Here is a 21,310-nt window from a genome sequence, read left to right as displayed (position 1 = left end):
ACACCAGGGGTATGTGTGGGATGGGGTGGGGTAGGTCACCAGGGGTATGTGTGGGATGGGGGGGGGTAGGTCACCAGGGGTATGTGTGGGATGGGGTGGTGGGGAACACCAGTGGGATGGGGTGGGGTAGGTCACCAGGGGTATGTGTGGGATGGGGTGGTGGGGAACACCAGTGGGGTGGGGTAGGTCACCAGGGGTATGTGTGGGATGGGGTGGTGGGGAACACCAGTGGTATGTGTGGGATGGGGTGGGGTAGGTCACCAGGGGTATGTGTGGGATGGGGTGGGGTAGGTCACCAGGGGTATGTGTGGGATGGGGTGGTGGGGAACACCAGTGGTATGTGTGGGATGGGGTGGGGTAGGTCACCAGGGGTATGTGTGGGATGGGGTGGGGTAGGTCACCAGGTGTATGTGTGGGATGGGGTGGGGTAGGTCACCAGGGGTATGTGTGGGATGGGGTGGGGTAGAACACCAGGGGTATGTGTGGGATGGGGTGGGGTAGGTCACCATGGGTATGTCTGGGATGGGGGGGGGGTAGGTCACCAGGGGTATGTGTGGGATGGGGTGGTGGGGAACACCAGTGGTATGTGTGGGATGGGGTGGGGTAGGTCACCAGGGGTATGTGTGGGATGGGGTGGGGTAGGTCACCAGGGGTATGTGTGGGATGGGGTGGGGTAGGTCACCAGGGGTATGTGTGGGATGGGGTGGGGTAGGTCACCAGGGGTATGTGTGGGGTGGGGTAGGTCACCAGGGGTATGTGTGGGGTGGGGTAGAACACCAGGGGTATGTGTGGGATGGGGTGGGGTAGGTCACCAGGGGTATGTGTGGGATGGGGGGGGGTAGGTCACCAGGGGTATGTGTGGGATGGGGTGGTGGGGAACACCAGTGGTATGTGTGGGATGGGGTGGGGTAGGTCACCAGGGGTATGTGTGGGATGGGGTGGGGTAGGTCACCAGGGGTATGTGTGGGATGGGGTGGGGTAGGACACCAGGGGTATGTGTGGGATGGGGTGGGTTAGGTCACCAGGGGTATGTGTGGGATGGGGTAGGTCACCAGGGGTATGTGTGGGATGGGGTGGGTTAGGTCACCAGGGGTATGTGTGGGATGGGGGGGGGTAGGTCACCAGGGGTATGTGTGGGATGGGGGGGGTAGGTCACCAGGGGTATGTGTGGGATGGGGTGGTTGTTCAAAAATGTGTATTTTTGCTTATTGATTTAACAGCTTTTTAAGTGATTCAATAAATAAGTAGACACCCCCCCCCTCATGTGCTTGCTTGCTGACCACTGATAGCTGAAAGATTTGATAGATTTTCATCTAGTTTCTTTCATATGTCCTAGTCCCTTCAGATCAGTGGCCATGAAGGGAAGGTGGTGATAAAAGACTCAGCCAACTCTATTGAATTCAAAGTGTTTTGTCCCTGCAGTAAATCCATTGGGCTACCAGGAGCCTGTCGTCATTTCAGTCTGTTCAGAGATCGTAATGGTTTTTGTTTGTATTAATATTTGTCCTCTGCAGAGATTCCATTCCACTTCACTCTCCCCAAAGAAGGCGAGCTGATTGGCCCTCCTGTGAGTGCCACTCCCCCTCTGATCAGCCAGTTGAAGCAGACACCAAGACACAGCACTCCGATTGGTGGGTTCCTCCCCCTCAATAAATACTATCAACTGGCTCTCTCCATAGCCAGCTTTACCATTTGAACTGAAGCAAAGTATTCTAACCACCAACCTATATAGTCTCACACATTACTTCACACTCACTCTCTATCCCACACACACACACTCGCCCTCATACATCAACACACACTCACCCTCTCTCTCCGATTCACCCACTCAGGTACACACACACACACACACACACACACACACATACTCTCTCTCTTTGTCGCACCCACCCCCTTTACACAAACACAGTTGTTCTCCCAGTCACCTCACCTCATTCCAATATCATGGTTCGCTAGTAGGATCCCCCAGAGAGGCTCTAATCTGAGCCAGATTACATCGTGGTGGTCGTCGGCTCTTTTTGTTTTCCTCAGACATGACGTCCTTCTCTGAGAAGTCCGCGGCGGTGGGTGATGTTTCCACGGAGACGGCGATGGCGACCAGCGAAATCACGGCGGGGGAGAGTGGCGAGGACACGGCCGACGGGGCTGATGGGAAACTGAGTTTGCGGATGAAGCTGGTGACCCCTGTGGAGGAGGGCAGCTCAGAACACTTCAGCCTGCAGAGTAAGAGCTGTTATAGGACGATTATTAATGTGTTATTACCACGTTATTCAAAGAACAGAAATAGGACAGCACTCCGGTAAATAAACTTAAATAAAAAAATGTATTGCCGCACAAACGTTTGGGGTATGAGCCCTTCAGCGTGCAAGGCAATGGCAATCAATGTCACAACAAGACCACACAGGTGGGTGTAATTCTAAATTGCCAGTCAGTACTGGCCCAGTGGAGATCCCAGCAGAGGGAGCTGTGGGGGAAACATGACAATCAAATAAAGATCCACAATACAAAGACATTATGGTGTCATTACCTAAGTGTTTGGCCTGTTTAGAACCTACAAAAGACAAGAAAAATAACATTCCTCATTAAGGCCTGCTGGGTTACCACGTTATTACCAATGGAATAGGAATTCTAGCTGTTGTAATGGTTTATATTCCAATGTCTGCTTATAAACGTGATATGACCACCCACGTATGTGACCTTTTTGTTTGCCTATGGATGTTCAAGACATCTGTATGTTATTTTCTTGTGAATCTGTGTGTTAGTCCCTTGTCCCTCCATGGTATCATCTTTCAGATGGTACGGTGGTCCATAGAAAATGCAAACAGCATCAAACAATATCCAACAACTGTGTACATAGAATTAAAAGGGTTTCATGTGACTACTGAAGCGTATCCATTGATGTATAGAAATGTGACATCTGCTGACTCTCACACCTTTACTGCAAGAATAGACATCTCAGTTTGTTTGTTTATTTCTTTTGTTCAACCCCCCAAAACACCAAATTAAACACTTTTCTTTTCCTCCCAGAGCCACCGCAATCAGACGAGGAAGGCTCTGTCTCCAAGGTTACCACCGTTGTCAAGGCTGTAACCAGGTAACCCGCTTTGGTTTCTATGCAAAGCAGCCCGATTTCAGGCTTTTTCCCCTGCCTGGGATTTGACTGTGTCCCAAATGGATTCCTACATCTCATTATCACGATTCAGCTTCATTTAATATTATTTAGTTTACATTTTAGTCATTTAGCAGACACTCTTATCCAGAGCCACTTACAGTAGTGTGTGTGCATACATTTTCATACTTTTTTCATACTGGGATGCCTTTTTGTTCACAACTCTGTACCCCAAATAAGAGCACTGTTGAGAATATTATAGAATAATGTGTATATATACAAAGATGCTTAATACAGTATGTTACAACTGTCAGTAAATGATCATGGCTGACATTTGCATTTATTTGCATATATTTAAATGTATTTACGTATACATGTATTACCTGACTTTGTCAGGTCATTTGGTTTCCATGGTTTGTATCAACTCAAACCAAAGTTTATTTGTCACGTGCGTCGAATACAACATTTCACTGTAGACCTTACAGTGAAATGCTTACTTACAGGCTTTAACCAATAGTGCAAAAAAGGTGTTAGGTGAACAATAGGTAGGTAAAGAAATAAAACAACAGTAAAAAGACAGGCTATATACAGTAGCGAGGCCATAAAAGTAGCGAGGCTACATACAGACACCGGTTAGTCAGGCTGATTGAGGTAGTATGTACATATGGTTAAAGTGACTATGCACATATGATGAACAGAGAGTAGCAGTGGTGTAAAAGAGGGGTTGGTGGGTGGCGGGACACAATGCAGATCGCCTGGTTAGCCAATGTGCAGGAGCACTGGTTGGTCGGCCCAATTGAGGTAGTATGTACATGAATATATACAGTGGGGCAAAACTGTATTTAGTCAGCCAACAATTGTGCAAGTTCTCTGGGAGAAAAAACAAAAAAAAAAACTTTTTTGCCCCACTGTAGTTAAAGTGACTATGCATATGTGATAAACAGAGAGTAGTAGCAGCGTAAAAAGAGGGTTTGGGGGGGGACACAATGCAAATAGTCCGGGTAGCCATTTGATGACCTGTTCATGAGTCTTATGGCTTGGGGGTATAGACTTGGCACTTCGGTACCGCTTGCCATGCGGTAGTAGAGATAAGTCTATGGCTGGGGTCTTTGACAATTTTTAGGGCCTTCCTCTGACACCGCCTGGTGTAGAGGTCCTGGATGGCAGGCAGCTTAGCCCCAGTGATGTGCTGGGCCGTACGCACTACCCTCTGAAAGTGCCTTGCAGGCAGAGGCCGAGCAATTGCCGTACCAGGCAGTGATGCAACCAGTCAAGTCAGGATGCTCTCGATGTTGCAGCTGTAGAACCTTTTTAGGAGCTGAGGACCCATGCCATATCTTTTTAGTTTCCTGAGGGGGAATAGGTTTGTCGTGCCCTCTTCACGACTGTCTTGGTGTGTTTGGACCATTCTAGTTTGTTGTTGATGTGGACACCAAGGAACCTGCTCCACTACAGCCCCGTCGATGAGAATGGGGGCGTGCTCGGTCCTCCTTTTCCTGTAGTCCACAATCATCTCCTTAGTCTTGGTTATGTTGAGGGATAGGTTGTTATTCTGGCACCACCCGGTCAGGTCTCTGACCTCCCTATAGGCTGTCTCGTCGTTGTCGGTGATCAGGTGTTCACTGTTGTGTTATCTGCAAACTTAATGAGGGTGTTGGAGTTGTGCCTGGCCATGCAGTCGTGGGTGAACAGGTAGTACAGGAGGGGACTGAGCACGCACCCCTGTGGAACTCCAGTGTTGAGGATCAGCTTGGCAGATGTGTTGCTACCTACCCTCACCACCTGGGGGCGTCCCGTCAGGATGTCCAGGATCCAGTTGCAGAGGGAGGTGTTTAGTCCCAGGATCCTTAGTTTAGTGATGAGCTTTGAGGGTAGTATGGTGTTGAGTGCTGAGCTGTAGTCAATGAATAGCATTCTCACATAAGTGTTCCTTTTGTCGAGGTGGGAAAGGACAGTGTGGAGTGCAATAGAGATTGTATATTCTGTGGATCTGTTTGGGCGGTATGCAAATTGGAGTGGGTCTAAGGTTTCTGGGATAATGGTGTTGATGTGAGCCATTACCAACCTTTCAAAGCACTTCATGGCTACGGACGTGAGTGCTACGGGTCTGTAGTCATTTAGGCAGGTTTCCTTTGTGTTCTTGGGCACAGGGACTATGGTGGTCTGCTTGAAACATGTTGGTATTACAGACTCAATCAGGGACATGTTGAAAATGTTAGTGAAGACACCTGTCAGTTGGCCAGCACATGCCCGGAGCACACGTCCTGGTAAACCGTCTGGCCCCGCAGTCTTGTGTATGTTGACCTGTTTAAAGGTCTTGCTCACGTCGGCTACGGAGAGCGTGATCACACAGTCGTCCGGAACAGCTGATGCTCTCATGCATGCTTCGAAGCGAGCATAGAAGTGATTTAGCTCGTCTGGTAGGCTTGGGTCACTGGGCAGCTCACAGTTGTGCTTCCCTTTGTAGTCTGTAATAGTTTGCAAGCCCTGCCATATAAGACAAGTGTCGGAGCCGGTGTAGTATGATTCAATCTTAGCCTTGTATTGACGCTTTGCCTGTTTGATGGTTCGTCGCGGGGCATAGCAGGATTTCTTGTAAGCTTCCGGGTTAGAGTCCCACACCTTGAAAGCGGCAGCTCTACCCTTTAGCTCAGCGCGAATGTTGCCTGTAATCCATGGCTTCTGGTTGGGGTATGTACGTACAGTCACTGGGGACGACATCCTCGATGCACTTATTGATAAAGCCAGTGACTGATGTGTTCTCCTCAATGCCATCGCTAGAATCCCGGAACATATTCCAGTCTGTGATAGCAAAACAGTCCTGTAGTTTAGCATTTGCTTCATCTTACCACTTTTTTTTATAGATTGAGTCACTGGTGCTTCCTGCTTTAATTTTTGCTTGTAAGCAGGAATCAGGAGGATAGAGTTGTGGTCAGATTTACCAAATGGAGGGAGAGCTTGGTACACGCCTCTGTGTGCGGAGTACAGGTGATCTAGAATTCTTTCCCCCTCTGGTTGCACATTTAACATGTTGATAGAAATTTGGTGGAACTGATTTAAGTTTCCCTGCATTAGTCTCCAGCCACTAGGAGTGCCGTCTCTTAGTGAGTGGTGAGTGCTCATCCTTTTACCATGCACAGTTGAGTTGACACTCGGGTTACGAAAGTAGTTTTGAATTCGCTGGGGGGTTGCTGGTGTCAGTATCCTAGATGCCGACTCCTGCCGTTTTGCCTTCTGGTAAGGGACTGCTCAGGGTGCCTCCGCGTGTGTGTCTCAGGGGGTTTGGTTCTAGTATAAAGACACATTTCCGTTCTTCCCCAAGGAAATTGAGAATACTGCATTGCAAGGCAATTTCATGACATACTATTGGCTTGTTGTATGACCAGTGTCCCTGTCCCCAGCCCCCTGCCCAGCCCCTCTGTGTTCAGCAGGGTGAGGGAGGCCCACAGACAGGTGATGGAGGACCAGACCGAGGCCCATCCCAGTGACCCTGGAACCCCTGTCAGGTAAACAACGTGTATGGCCTCTGACATAGGTTGTATTCATCAGGTCAGTGTGGCACAACATTTAAAAAATGTTGCGCAATGCAAACCTTAAAACAAGAGTTTCTTAGTGGACAAATTTGGATTGTAGGCTACCTCCCAGTTTCGGACTAATCTCTTCGGTTGCATGATAAGGATAGTTATTTTCAGCACGCCTTCGAAATCTAACGTTTGTCTCTGAGCATTTGATGCCAACCTGAAGTAAAGTCAGTTGATTCCCAGTATAATAGCACCCCCTGCTGGCTGAAATGAGAGCCTTGTAGTAACACAAGCCTAATGTCTATTGTGGCCTCAGAGTATCCCTTCTGTTTTAAAGTCCTGTAAAACTTCAATTAAACCTAGTCTCAAATAGCAGCTTGTCCATTTTAAGACGGACAGTGGCACACATTTCAGCAAATAAACGCCTGTTTCAAATAAACGCCTGTTTCAAATAAACGCCTGTTTCAAATATACGCCTGTTTCAAATATACGCCTGTTTCAAATATACGCTGAACGCTGGGTCTAAATGAATTGTTTACAAGGTTACGATGACTTATTTACAAGGTTTCATGTTTGATTTGTTACATTGAATAATTCAGTAATGACTAGAAAAAGTTATGTCAGTCATCTGTTTTTATCAGCAGTAAGAAACTGCTAGCCGTTGGCTGCAACCCGCTGAGAACTGCTAGCTAACTGGCAAACACAAAAACAGTCAACTTCTGGAGTACAGAACCCTAGAAATCGGCTGATCGCACACTAGTGGCGAAAGTAAGAACTGCCAAAATTGCACAGTCAAATAGGAGAATAATTTTCTCAAAATAGAGGCATACTAAGACAGAGATGTGACAGTGTGTAAATGATAACACATTAGTGCAGAAAATGAAGAACATTTATTAAAATGCTAGAAGTGAATTAACTATGCAAGTGAGCAAAAGCTGTGTGCATTATTAAGGAAATAGTTGTTTAGCTCAAATAGTCGCCTGTCTCTAATAAGCGCCTGATGTGTTGAGTGATTTTAAGCAAATAAACACCCATGCTATTAATTAGAGTTTCACGGTATGTCCGATTGGGATAAACAAGGGACATTAATTGTCTGCTCCAATCTTGTGTCCATTTGACCTTGACAGCCCTCTACCTGTCCTGGTATATCTTTAGAATTCAGGAAGTAGGTTGAGTGTGTGTGCGTGCGTGTGAGAGAGACCTACTTCTCTGCTATTTTGGGTACCATTCATGCCCCCTTAGAGAGATGGAGGCTCTGTTTGGTTTTGTCCTGTCGAGGTGTTATAACAAGGTCTTTTTCAAGGTGTCCACACAACACACCACAGCCCTAGTTGGACCTGCTTCTCTGTCCTACCATTACAGGACTACAAAGGCAATATTGAAACCTTTATTAACATTTGGCAAAGGATGATATCAGCCCTTCTATAAGTTTATATACATTGCCTTCAGAAAGTATTCAAACCCCTTGACTTTCTCCACATTATGTTGTGTTACAGCTTGAATTTAAAATTAATTAAATGTATATTTTTTGTCACCAGCCTACACGCAATACCCCATAATGTCAAAGGGGAATTCTGACTTTTTACATTTTAACAAATTCATTAAAAATGAAAAGCTGAAATGTCTTGAGTCAATAAGTATTCAACCCCTTTGTTATGGAAAGCCTAAATAAGTTCAGGAGTAAAAATGTGCTGAACAAGTCACATAATAAGTTGCATGGACTCACTCTGTGTGCAATAATAGTAGTGAACATAATTTTTAATGACTACCTCATCTCTGTACCCCACTCATACAATTGTCTGTAAGGTCCCTCAGTTGAGCATAACATTTCAGACAGATTCAACCACCAGGGAGGTTTTCCAATGCCTCACCAAGGTCACCTATTGGTAGATGGGTAAAAAAAAAGAAAGAAAACAAGCAGACATTGAATATCCCTTTGAGCCTGGTGAAGTTATTAATTACACTTTGGATGGTGTATCAATACATCCAGTCACTACAAAGATATAGCTGTCCTTCCTAACTCAGTTTCCGGAGAGGAAGGAAACTGCTCAGGGATTTCACCATGGGGAGGCCAATGTTGACTTTAAAACAGTTAGTTTCATGGCTGTGATAGAAAACTGAGGATGGATCAACAACATTGTAGCTACTCCACAATACTAACCTAAATGACAGAGTGAAAAATAGGAAGCCTGTACAGAATACAAATATTCCAAAACATGCATCCTCTTTGCAACAAGGTACTAAAGTAATACTGCTAAAAATGTGGCAAAGTAATTCACTTTTTGTCCTGAATACAAAGTGATATGTTTGGGGCAAATCCAATACAACACATTACTGAGTACCACTCTATTTCAGTCATAGTGCTGGCTGTTATGGGTATGCTTCAGGACTGGGGAGTTTTTCAGGATAAAAAATAAACGTAATGAAGCTAAGCACAGGGAAAATCCTAGAGGAAAACCTGGTTCAGTCTGCTTTCCACCAGACACTGGGAGATGAATTCACCTTTCAGCAGGACAATAACCTAAAACACAAAGCCAAATCTACATCGGAGTTGCTTACCAAGAAGACAGTGAATGTTCCTGAGTGGCCGAGTTACAGTTTTGACTTAAATCTACGGCAAGACCTGAAAATGGTTGTCTAGCAATGATCAACAACCAATTTGACGGAGCTTGAAGAATTATGAAAATAATAATAGGCAAATGTTGCACAATCCAGGTGTGGAAAGCTCTTAGAGATTTACCCAGAAAGACTCACAGATGTAATCACTTCCAACGGTGCTTCTACAAAGTATTGACTCAGGGGTGTGAGTACTTATGTAAATGAGAGCTGTCTGTATTTCATTTTCAAAAGTTTCAAAAAATATGTTTTCGCTTTGTCATTATGGAGTATTGTGTGTAGATGGGTGAGAAAACAAATGTATTTAATCCATTTTTATTTCCGGCTGTAACACAACAACATGTGGAATAATTTAAGGGATATGAATACTTTCTGAAGGCACGGTATATTTATATGTGCATACATGTATTTCTATTAGTCCTGAAAGTGCTTTACAGTGTAGGGACTCACCCCATCCATGTGTAGCGCCCCTCTGGGTGATGCACGGCAGCCATTTTGACTCTTGAACGCTCACCACACAATGAAAGTGGTTGATTGTGACATTGACATATGAAATGTCTCTCTCACCTTTCACAGAGGGGAACTGTTCAGCTCACCCTCACAGCAGAAAAGCTCCCAAAGACCCTCCATCCCTTCTCTCTCCCTGGAATGCATCAGCCTCCCCAACAGCCAATCCGAGCCCCTCTCCAGCCCCCGCCAGGAAGTGAAGCATACGTTGCCATTGGGGCTCAGAGAGAAAGAGCCTCCTGCTGAACCATCCACCCCAGGCCATCCAGCAGTGAAAACACCACAAAAAGGTACCGCAGCTGGGGATAGAGAGCCGTGTGGGCCCCCGGAGCCATCCACCCCCACCAGAGCCGCTGCCATCAGACAGAGGGCCGTGTCCCAGCAGACAAGCTTTGACAACACCATCTCTCCCAGTTCACCCAGTAAGGTAAGAGCCACTGGGTTAGCTACAAGGATATGGTTGATCATTTTGCAAGGGAATAGAAAGTGATGAGATTCCTATCCGTTATTCTTCTAGCCTAACCAACATTCCCCCCCCCTTGTTCTCTCTCTTTCTTTTCATCAATCTTACTTGTCTCATGTTCTCCTGTTTTGTTGTTTCTCTCTCACTCCCTTCATCCACCTTGCCTGTCTCATGTCCTGCTGTTTTGTCGCCCCCCTCCCTCTTTCTTACACTCTCTTCATCCAACCTTGCTTGTCTCATGTGTCCTTTTGCTTCCTCCTCTCTGACTCTAGCTTTGTCAGAGAGTGGCGTTTCAGCAGACCAGTTTTGAAGCGGCTGGCCCCAGGTCTCCAGCAGCCAGCGTAAGGGTCCTTAGTTACCTCCTGTCCTTCTTACAATGTCAAAATGGAACAATAATAACATGTCCGAATAACAGAAACAACCATTGTCCCTTCTGCTAGCCCCTACTCCTTAACGGTTAGCAGATGAAGATTGGCATCCTGTTTGAAATTCAATTCATAAATTGACAATTGCTTATTGTATTTTATGATTTTTATCTCTGACAGAATATAAAACTGGAGTGACCTTGTAGCAGATCAAGGGCTGAATGTATCAAACGTCTCAGGGGTGCTGATCTAGGATCTGGTCCAACCTGCCCATGTAATCTTATTCATTATGATCTCTGAGGCACAACTGATCCTAGATCAGCACTTCTGCTCTGAGATACTTGATACATACACCCATCAGGGGCTGTAAGCGAATAACGCATTCTGAGGGTCAAGGGTTAACTCCACCCCCTTCTGTGTGACAGGGCGAGCTAGAGACCCCACCCTCGAGGGCAGCTGCTGGTCCCGTCCATCGCAGACACGTGCGGACAATTCAGGAAGTGCGGACGACGGTCACACGCATCATCACTGACGTGTACTACGAGGACGGGAGAGAGGTGGACTGTAAGGTCACTGAGGTGGGGACCAAGCCATTTAGCTCATAGACCTTTCAACTCTTTCTTTTTGACATTGATTACGCCTCACTGTTGCTGTGTGTGTGTGTGTTCTTCCTCAGGAGTCGGAGGAGCCGGTGGTGGACAGCCGTGTGTTGGAAAGCGACATCTCTCCGTGTCGCACCGGCAGCTCCATGACCTCCGGTGACCTGGGTGATGTCAGCTCTCTGTCCTCCAAAGCTTCCAGCCTGCAGCACAGCTCCGGGGGCACCAGCATAGTTACGGGTCCTGCCCAGAGGGGCCCTGAGTTTGTCATGCCGCCCAGCCGAGGGGCCAAGTCTGTCAGGTACTGTAATGGACATGGGTTTGAATTGGATTGTATTTTATTTAAATGATGCATGCAGTTAATTTCCTGATCTGAATTGACCTTTTCCGTCTAGTGACTGCCTTCTGCCTTCTTATAATGAGTGGCCCTCAGTCTAGTCTTCTGTAACATGATCTATATCCATGCTCTAACACTATTTATTGTGCTTATTTCTTAGTCTTAATCTCTGTTGTCTTTGCACGCACATTTTCACACCTGTCAACAACAAACATCAGAGAAACAAAATAATTCCTATACTAAACAAGGGTTCAGTATCTAAGTACCCTCTTAACCATAGAAATAGAATTACTAGAAGTGACATTCTATGTCTATGCTTTTAACCACTCTTACGTGTTGACAGGTATGCATGCATATATCAGTCTTTGACTTTGTCCACTGTCTAACTACCCCTCCGCCACAACCCCCCAACCCAACACCCAGATAAGTTATTCTAAGGCCCTATCCACAACTGCTCCCCTAGATGGACCAACCCATATGGTCACAATAGGGGTATCCATCAGCTGCCCCATTTCTGCTGTACTGACCGTCCTTCTCTTGGTAGAACTTGGCCTGGGCATAGATCTAGGATCAGCTAACCCTCCCCAACCCTAACCTCAACCATCATAAGGAAAAATATAAAACTGACCTTAGTTCAGCTTTTATGGGATGATTCATCCTTCCCTGTCCCTCTCCTCTCTGTCTGCAGCCCCAGGAGGGGGAGTGGGCCACAGCAGAGGGGCCACAGGGGTCAAACGGCAGGGTCAGAGTTCATGGGCGAGAGAGTTCAAGGACTCCATGGGTCACGGGCATTCACCCCATTGACGCCCCGCGGAAGAGCCAGGAGGGGCAGACCTCCGTCCCGCTCACCCCTGTCCAGGTGAGCCCTGTCTAGGGACGCCACTGGAGCTGTAGTGGGTCAGAGTTTCAGAAACACCTAGTGACATCATCAAAAGCAGACATTAGGTGCATGAACAAACACAACTACATCCACGCCAGCACGTACGTAGCCAATTGTGCCTTCCCAAAATAGTAATGCAACGCGATTCAACCGGTGTGCAACGCATGGGAGTTGGTTGCTTCCCGACATCATTCAGCATTCTAAAACCTGTGGGTGCGTGTACATTTTTTCCAACCTTTAGGCTTCCATTTTGAAAACAAGTCAACCTGAGATGAGACACTGAGATAGTTTAATGAAACCTTAGAATTGAGTACAGAAATTGAACATTTTGGGTTCCTAGCTTTAGAACAAGGATCCTCCATCCTGCTGTTTCTAGAGAGCTGCAGTAGCCCAGGTATTTGTTCCAGACCATTGTCTCTCCAATCCCACAGGGTCCCTGCTGACATTATCCTTTTCCTGTCTTCACTAATCATCTCAACGCAACACAGCTGTCTCCTTTTCCTGTCTTCACCTATCATCTCAATGCAACACAGCTGTCTCCTTTTCCTGTCTTCACCTATCATCTCAATGCAACACAGCTGTCTCCTTTTCCTGTCTTCACTAATCATCTCAATGCAACACAGCTGTCTCCTTTTCCTGTCTTCACCTATCATCTCAATGCAACACAGCTGTCTCCTTTTCCTGTCTTCACCAATCATCTCAATGCAACACAGCTGTCTCCTTTTCCTGTCTTCACTAATCATCTCAATGCAACACAGCTGTCTCCTCTTCCTGTCTTCACTAATCATCTCAATGCAACACAGCTGTCTCCTTTTCCTGTCTTCACTAATCATCTCAATGCAACACAGCTGTCTCCTTTTCCTGTCTTCACTAATCATCTCAATGCAACACAGCTGTCTCCTTTTCCTGTCTTCACTGATCATCTCAATGCAACACAGCTGTCTCCTTTTCCTGTCTTCACTAATCATCTCAATGCAACACAGCTGTCTCCTTTTCCTGTCTTCACTAATCATCTCAATGCAACACAGCTGTCTCCTTTTCCTGTCTTCACTAATCATCTCAATGCAACACAGCTGTCTCCTTTTCCTGTCTTCACTAATCATCTCAATGCAACACAGCTGTCTCCTTTTCCTGTCTTCACTAATCATCTCAATGCAACACAGCTGTCTCATTTTCCTGTCTTCACTAATCATCTCAATGCAACACAGCTGTCTCCTTTTCCTGTCTTCACTAATCATCTCAATGGAACACAGCTGTCTCCTTTTCCTGTCTTCACCTATCATCTCAATGCAACACAGCTGTCTCCTTTTCCTGTCTTCACCAATCATCTCAATGCAACACAGCTGTCTCCTTTTCCTGTCTTCACTAATCATCTCAATGCAACACAGCTGTCTCCTTTTCCTGTCTTCACTAATCATCTCAATGCAACACAGCTGTCTCCTTTTCCTGTCTTCACTAATCATCTCAATGCAACACAGCTGTCTCCTTTTCCTGTCTTCACTAATCATCTCAATGCAACACAGCTGTCTCCTTTTCCTGTCTTCACTAATCATCTCAATGCAACACAGCTGTCTCCTTTTCCTGTCTTCACTAATCATCTCAATGCAACACAGCTGTCTCCTTTTCCTGTCTTCACCAATCATCTCAATGCAACACAGCTGTCTCCTTTTCCTGTCTTCACCAATCATCTCAATGCAACACAGCTGTCTCCTTTTCCTGTCTTCACCAATCATCTCAATGCAACACAGCTGTCTCCTTTTCCTGTCTTCACTAATCATCTCAATGGAACACAGCTGTCTCCTTTTCCTGTCTTCACCTATCATCTCAATGCAACACAGTTGTCTCCTTTTCCTGTCTTCACCAATCATCTCAATGCAACACAGCTGTCTCCTTTTCCTGTCTTCACTAATCATCTCAATGCAACACAGCTGTCTCCTTTTCCTGTCTTCACTAATCATCTCAATGCAACACAGCTGTCTCCTTTTCCTGTCTTCACTAATCATCTCAATGCAACACAGCTGTCTCCTTTTCCTGTCTTCACTAATCATCTCAATGCAACACAGCTGTCTCCTTTTCCTGTCTTCACTAATCATCTCAATGCAACACAGCTGTCTCCTTTTCCTGTCTTCACCAATCATCTCAATGCAACACAGCTGTCTCCTTTTCCTGTCTTCACCAATCATCTCAATGCAACACAGCTGTCTCCTTTTCCTGTCTTCACTAATCATCTCAATGCAACACAGCTGTCCCTGTCTAACATGTATGTTTCTTATTGACTAAAAGGAGCCCAGACTTTAAAGCACTACTTGAAGAAATGTGCAGTATATAGAACATGACTGGTCTGTTCCACTGGAGGAGTAACGCTGATCTGTTCTTTACATAACGTTTCTAAACATATGTCTGTAATGTTCAAAATGTTGATGGTGCTCTTTGTCCTATTGACTCTCTCAGGGGTGCCGGCGTCCCTCGTACCAATGCCCGCGGCCAACCACTGTCCTCCTCCGAGGATGAGCCCTACACCCGCCTGTGTCCCACCCCGCACATCCCAGACAGCCCAGCGGTCCCCAGCCACTCCTCCACGTCTCTCCTCACCACCATTTCCCAAGATGAAAGCAGCCCAGCTGGGAGCAGCTTCGTGGGGCTTCGCGTGGTGGCCAAGTGGTCCAGCAACGGCTACTTCTACTCAGGCCGCATCACCAAGGACCTGGGCGAGGGGCGTTACCGGCTGCTCTTCGATGACAGCTATGAGTGCGAGGTCACGGGCAAGGACATCCTGCTGTGCGACCCCATCCCCCTGGACACTGAGGTCACGGCACTGCTGGAGGACGAGTACTTCAGCACAGGTGATTCTGCGTTCAAAACTGGGAACTCTGAAAAATATGAGGTCAAATCATGACGTCAGTGATCTTCAGGTCGGAAAGTCGGAGCTCTAGAAAGAGACCTGAGTTGGAATGACCGTTCAAATAGATTTTTCCCAGTCCAAGCTCGTTTTCTTTCCTCCTTCCCAGTAGTTTTGAAAGCAATAAAGTCGGAAGTCAGAGAGTTCCCAGTTGTTTTGAAAGCGGCATGAGAAGGGGAAAAGAGAGGACAGATTGTTTGCACTCCCAAAGTTTACACTTGAACAATCCCTGACATGGATGTAAAAGCATATGATTGGTTTGGTGTAAGCTTTCTCCCATGGTTAAACGCATGACGGGGAGTGTGAAAACACGTGTGGAGAATCTGGACGTAGGACAGGAGAGGACAGGAGAAGAGAGAATGGGGTTGGAATGGGTTTGGAGTGGAGGATAGAGGAATAAGACAATTCGAGTCTCAACACAGACCCATGGCTGAGAAGAGGTCAGGCTGTCACTGGAAACTAATTTCCCTTCATGTGGTTGGCCCTTTTCCCAATTCTGTCTTTAAATGAAAAATAAATTGGTGATCCTGACTCTCCACAAATGTGTAATGGATCTTCAGTGGAATGTTAACGTCAGTGTACTGTAGTCTCTCTTCAATTGACTGTTGTTTTTCTCCATGTAGCTGATATGATGCAAATTTGACTGCTTATCAACCCTTCTCTGGCTTTGCGTTGTCTCCCCAGGTCGAGTGAAGGACTACAAGAAGGAGGGCGAGGACTTGTTCTACAGTGTGGAGAAGCAGGGCCAGACTACAGCTGTAGAGAGGGAGGGCCAGACTACAGCTGTAGAGAGTGAGGGCCAGACTACAGCCACTACAGCTGTAGAGAGTGAGGGCCAGACTACAGCCACTACAGCTGTAGAGAGGCAGTGGTACAGCCGCAGTTCTGTCATCCTGACCATGGAGCAAGGCAACAGGCTGAGAGAACAGTACGGCCTGGGACCCTACGAGCCCTCCACACCCCTTGCCAAGGCCTCTGATATCAGCCTGGGTAAGACAACCACAAAGCTTTGAGGATTGACTAAGTGAGAACCATATAGCCGTGCCCTGGCAAGAACCACAAGTACCCTTTCCACACTGAGCCGAGATGTACTCCACTGGCCTGGTTACGCTAACACAATAGTTGCTGGAACTCTTCTGGAAAGGACAGTGTGAAACTAAATGATTGGACCTAGCACAGTAGCATACCACCCAGCATCCCACTGCTGGCAGGGTTGGTCCTGGGTGGTCCCTGGATGGGAGACCAGATACGACGAAGTGGTGTAAGAGGGCCAGTAGGAGGTACTCTTTTCTCTGGTCTAAAGAAATAATAAAAAATATCCCAATGCCACAGGGCAGTGATTGGGGACATTGCCCTGTGTAGTGTAGGGTGCAGTCTTTCGGATGGGACGTTAAACGGGTGTCCTGACTCTCTGTGGTCACTAAAAGATCCCATGGCACTTATTATAAGAGTAGGGGTGTTAACCCTGGTGTCCTGGCTAAATTCCCAATCTGACCCTCATACCATCATGACCACCTAATCATCCCCAGCTTCCAATTGGCTCATTCATCTCCACTTCTCTCCCCTGTAACTATTACCCAGGTCGTTGCTGTAGATGAGAATGTGTTCTCAGTCAACTTACCCGGTTAAATAAAAACAGTACAGGTTGGGTTGGCATGATAATGTTAAAATGGTATAATGTGAGCACTGCCCAATAAGGAAATATATTACATTACTCCTCTTAAGTTTGAGTTGAGTCATCTCTACGTTTCACATAGCTTGATAAAGACTCCCAAGTCCCTGTGAAAACAGTGATTCCTTCATACAGGAAGAATCTGCTGAGTGTTTCATCAAACAGAAGTGGGGTTAAATGTTAGTCATTTCCCTGTCAAGTGTGATGACGTGTGACATTGCTGTGCCCGCCCCCACAGATTGAAGTAGAGATATAATGAGTACATTCTATGGCGCTGTCTTCCACAGATAACCTGGTGGAGGGGAAGAGGAGACGCAGGGGGATCACAGGGGGGGCCAGCCCCCTCACCCCTGGCCCCTCTGGGAAGAGGAAGCTGATCAGCTCTGAGGACAGGGACAGGACCCCGGCTAAGCGAGGCCGCAGAGGGGGAGCCAGAGCCGGTACGGAGACCAAGTCACCCTAAACTTGACACCATACCTTAACCCTGACCCTACACCTAACCTCTGTGTCCAAGCCTAAACTCTCAACTGTAACCTCTAACATTTAGGTTCAACTTAAATGTCAACCCAAAACCTAAAATGCCCACCTCCAACCCCAGTCTATTTAACACTAAGCCACAGCCCTAACCTCAATCTCAGTAACACTAAGCCACAGCCCTAACCTCAACCTCGGAGCATAGATCACTGAGCAAACCATACAGACCTGACCCCAGAACCGTGGACTGAGAGCCCTTGGTGATGGTTTGGATAGGTGGAGGCATTTTATACATTCTAGAAATGTGTTTCTATATTTATTAACATAATTGGTCTCAGTGGGGTGCAGAATTTTTAGACTGCTGCAATGTACATTTTAACTATTTATTAATACAATTGGTTTTAGTCAGTATTGGTCGTTTTTATGAATGTAATTATGAACTATAAGAGCAGGGCACGCATTGAAAATGTAATGGTTTTTTTAACACCATTTTTTTTAATAAAGATTTGGATATTTGAAATGATTTTCTGTAAAGAGTATTCTTAGTATTGCTAGCTCTCTATAGAGATTACAGTATATAACCAGTCATAAAGCCTTTGAGTTTGTATTCAGACCCACAGACATTTTTGACTACCACAGTGCACTGCAACCACCACCCTCTCCTTATAATATAATAATATATGCCATTTAGTAGACGCTTTTATCCAAAGCCACTTAGTCATGCGTGCATACTGCATACATTTTATGTACGAGGTGGCAGGTAGCCTGGTGGTAGAGTGTTGGACTAGTAACCGAAAGGTTGCAAGATCGAATCCCTGAGCTGACAAGGTAAAAATCTGTCATTCTGCCCCTGAACAAGGCAGTTAACCCACTGTTCCTAGGCTGTCATTGAAAATAAGAATTTGTTCTTAACTGACTTTCCTAGTTAAAGGTCAAATAAAAATATGTTTTCTTTAAAACGGGTGGTCCTGGGAATTGAAACCACTATCCTGGCGTTGCAAGTGCCATGCTTTACCAACGGAGCGACAGAGGACCTTAGGCTGAGTTGGTATGTGAATAACTATTAATAGACTTGGTGTTGGTCCACATGTGTAAAGGAAACAGGTAAAGGTGTGTTTTTATATTATCCACTGAATATTTGCTCAGAGGGGTGTCTTTCCATAAACCTTTCACTCCTTTGAACCGCGCACGGATCCCAAAAACTTGTTTTGAGTGACGGCAGACAATGTTTCATGACATTGAGAGAAGTGTCAAGTCAAACCTGTTTTCCTTTAGTTGTTTGAAGGGCTGAACCTCATGTTTTACTGTACTGGTGGTGTTTGAAGGGCTGAACCTCATGTTTTACTGTACTGGTGGTGTTTGAAGGACTGAACCTCATGTTTTACTGTACTGGTGGTGTTTGAAGGACTGAACCTCATGTTTTACTGTACTGGTGGTGTTTGAAGGACTGAACCTCATGTTTTACTGTACTGGTGGTGTTTGAAGGACTGAACCTCATGTTTTACTGTACCGGTGGTGTTTGAAGGGCTGAACTTCATGTTTTACTGTACTGGTGGTGTTTGAAGGGCTGAACCTCATGTTTTACTGTACTGGTGGTGTTTGAAGAGCTGAACCTCATGTTTTACTGTACTGGTGGTGTTTGAAGGACTGAACCTCATGTTTTACTGTACTGGTGGTGTTTGAAGGACTGAACCTCATGTTTTACTGTACTGGTGGTGTTTGAAGGGCTGAACCTCATGTTTTACTGCACCGGTGGTGTTCGTGTTCTTCCTCAGTCTGTTATAAAGCTATTTTTCTTCATAGACCTTTTCTCTCTTGAAATACACAATTCCAGCTGTTTCATTGATGGTTTCTAATTTCTGCTGTCTCTCTATTTCTCTTTTATTTATCTCTCGCTCTCTCTCTGTGTATGTGTCTCTGATTGGGCGTCTGTATGTGTCCATCCATTCATTTCTCTCCACAGGTCAGCGGGTTGGTGTGTGTAACACCTCAGGCAGTGGCACCGACCTGCCCTGGGACCATAGTGACCTGGCGGAGACTCACGGCCCGCTGCCCCAGAGTGCATCTCTCTTCGTGGGCTTTGTCTTCATGCTGACCGCATCATCAGAGAGCGACCGCCAGACCAACCAGCCAATCAGCGATGGCGAGGAGGGTGAGAAGGCTATGGCCCAATCCCAAATCTACCCCTAAACCCTTGTGGAGATGGGAGAGGATTTGATTGGTATAAGCAATATGGTGAAACTCCATCTGCCCTATCAGAGGACAGGGTGGAGCTATAGTACTATCAAATTGCAAACACCTCTCAAATCCAGTCAGATCTCCACATGCATAGGGTCCAGGGGTTGATTCTGGATGGGACCCTTGTGTATTCCCAGACTGTGGAACACCCCTTAAAGGGATAGTTCATTCCAGTGTTCAAATTATACATTGTCTTTTAGGTGTCCACAACATTGAAATCTTTGACCTTTTGGGGGAGCCCCACATTTATATTTGAATTATTATGGGGTCTCTAATTTGACGTTCATTCCAATGTTAAAGTTTGACAGATCATCATTAATCGGCGGATTCCTAACTTTGAGACTTTGGTGTTAATAATTGATGTCAATGGGAAACTTCCAAGAAACAAATGACTGAGTGTGTGGATCAAGTAAAAATTTTGCCCAGGAATCTGGTTAGTTTTAGGCAAAGGTCTTCCACAGTGGTCTGTGCAGCCTCAATGAAATGCATTTAATTCATTTAAGACACACCGACATCCTTTTTTGTTTATCTAAATGACAGCTAAAGATCTCTCTGATTGTGTATGTTAACATGTTTTATGTTGTCCTTTCCCTCCAATAGAGTATGTGCAGACGGCCCCCTATCACAAACGCTACACTGAGACACAGCTGGAGGCCGGAGCAGGCTTCATCCTCAACGACTTCAACGAGGAACAGGTGACATGGAACACCCATAGAGAGAGAATTACTAGAGGGACAAAGCCTCTCATTTCACTGCAATTCTATTTCTATGAGCACACTTCTACAGCCATGTCAGTTCTCATGGAATATGGAGAGAGAAGCGACAGTAGGGAGGCATTACTGTATGTAGGCACACTACATCCTCTGCACCTACAGTTGAAGTTGGAAGTTTATGATGAAGCCTACACTTAGGTTGGAGTCAAACTTGTTTTTCAACCACTCCACAAATTTCTTGTTAACAAACTATAGTTTTGGCAAGTCGGTTAGGACATCTACTTTGTGCATGACTAGTCATTTTCCCAACAGACAAATTATTTCACTTATAATTCACTGTATCACAATTTCAGTGGGTCAGAAGTTTACCTACACTAAGTTGATTGTGGATTTAAACAGCTTGGAAAATTCCAGAAAATTATGTCATGGCTTTAGAAGCTTCTGATAGGCTAATTGACATAATTTGAGTCAATTGGAGGTGTACCTGTGGATGTATTTCAAGGCCTACCTTTAAACTCAGTACCTCTTTACTTGACATCATGGAAAAATCAAAATAAATCACCCAAGACCTCAGAAGAAAAATTGTAGACCTCCACAAATCTGGTTCATCCTTGGGAGCAATTTCCAAACGCCTGAAGGTACCACTTTCATCTGAACAAACACCATGGGACAACGCAGCAGTCATACTGCTCAAGAAGGAGACGTGTTCTGTATATCCACAATAAAATGAGTCCTATATCGACATGACCTGAAAAGCCGCTCAGCAAGGAAGAAGCCACTGCTCCAAAACTGCCATAAAATAAGCCAGAATACAGTTAGCAAATGCATATGGGGACAAAGACCGTACTTTTTAAAGAAATGTCCTCTGGTCTGATGAAAAAAAAAATAGAACTGTTTGGCCATAATGACCATCGTTA

At 45.7% G+C, this 21,310-nt stretch overlaps 1 protein-coding gene across 1 annotated transcript in view; it reads left to right on the top strand.

The window, feature by feature from the left end:
* Positions 1-1,931: 1,931 nt before the first annotated feature.
* LOC139388251 (TP53-binding protein 1-like) overlaps positions 1,932-21,310 on the top strand; it is a 37,170-nt gene continuing 17,791 nt past the window's right edge. The window contains exons 1-13 of the mRNA XM_071134800.1: positions 1,932-2,223; positions 3,028-3,094; positions 6,511-6,615; positions 9,823-10,180; positions 10,489-10,557; positions 11,007-11,159; positions 11,258-11,481; positions 12,206-12,376; positions 14,849-15,240; positions 15,981-16,286; positions 17,256-17,408; positions 19,406-19,594; positions 20,281-20,375. Coding sequence (XP_070990901.1) covers positions 2,034-2,223; positions 3,028-3,094; positions 6,511-6,615; positions 9,823-10,180; positions 10,489-10,557; positions 11,007-11,159; positions 11,258-11,481; positions 12,206-12,376; positions 14,849-15,240; positions 15,981-16,286; positions 17,256-17,408; positions 19,406-19,594; positions 20,281-20,375 — 2,472 coding nt within the window. The 5' untranslated portion in view covers positions 1,932-2,033. The remainder of the gene's footprint in view (positions 2,224-3,027; positions 3,095-6,510; positions 6,616-9,822; positions 10,181-10,488; positions 10,558-11,006; positions 11,160-11,257; positions 11,482-12,205; positions 12,377-14,848; positions 15,241-15,980; positions 16,287-17,255; positions 17,409-19,405; positions 19,595-20,280; positions 20,376-21,310) is intronic.

Source organism: Oncorhynchus clarkii, chromosome 29 (genome assembly GCF_045791955.1).
Source record: "Oncorhynchus clarkii lewisi isolate Uvic-CL-2024 chromosome 29, UVic_Ocla_1.0, whole genome shotgun sequence".
NCBI lineage: Eukaryota > Metazoa > Chordata > Actinopteri > Salmoniformes > Salmonidae > Oncorhynchus > Oncorhynchus clarkii.
The sequence above is the reverse complement of the archived record's forward strand: the minus strand, read 5'-3'. Positions and strand labels throughout refer to the sequence as shown.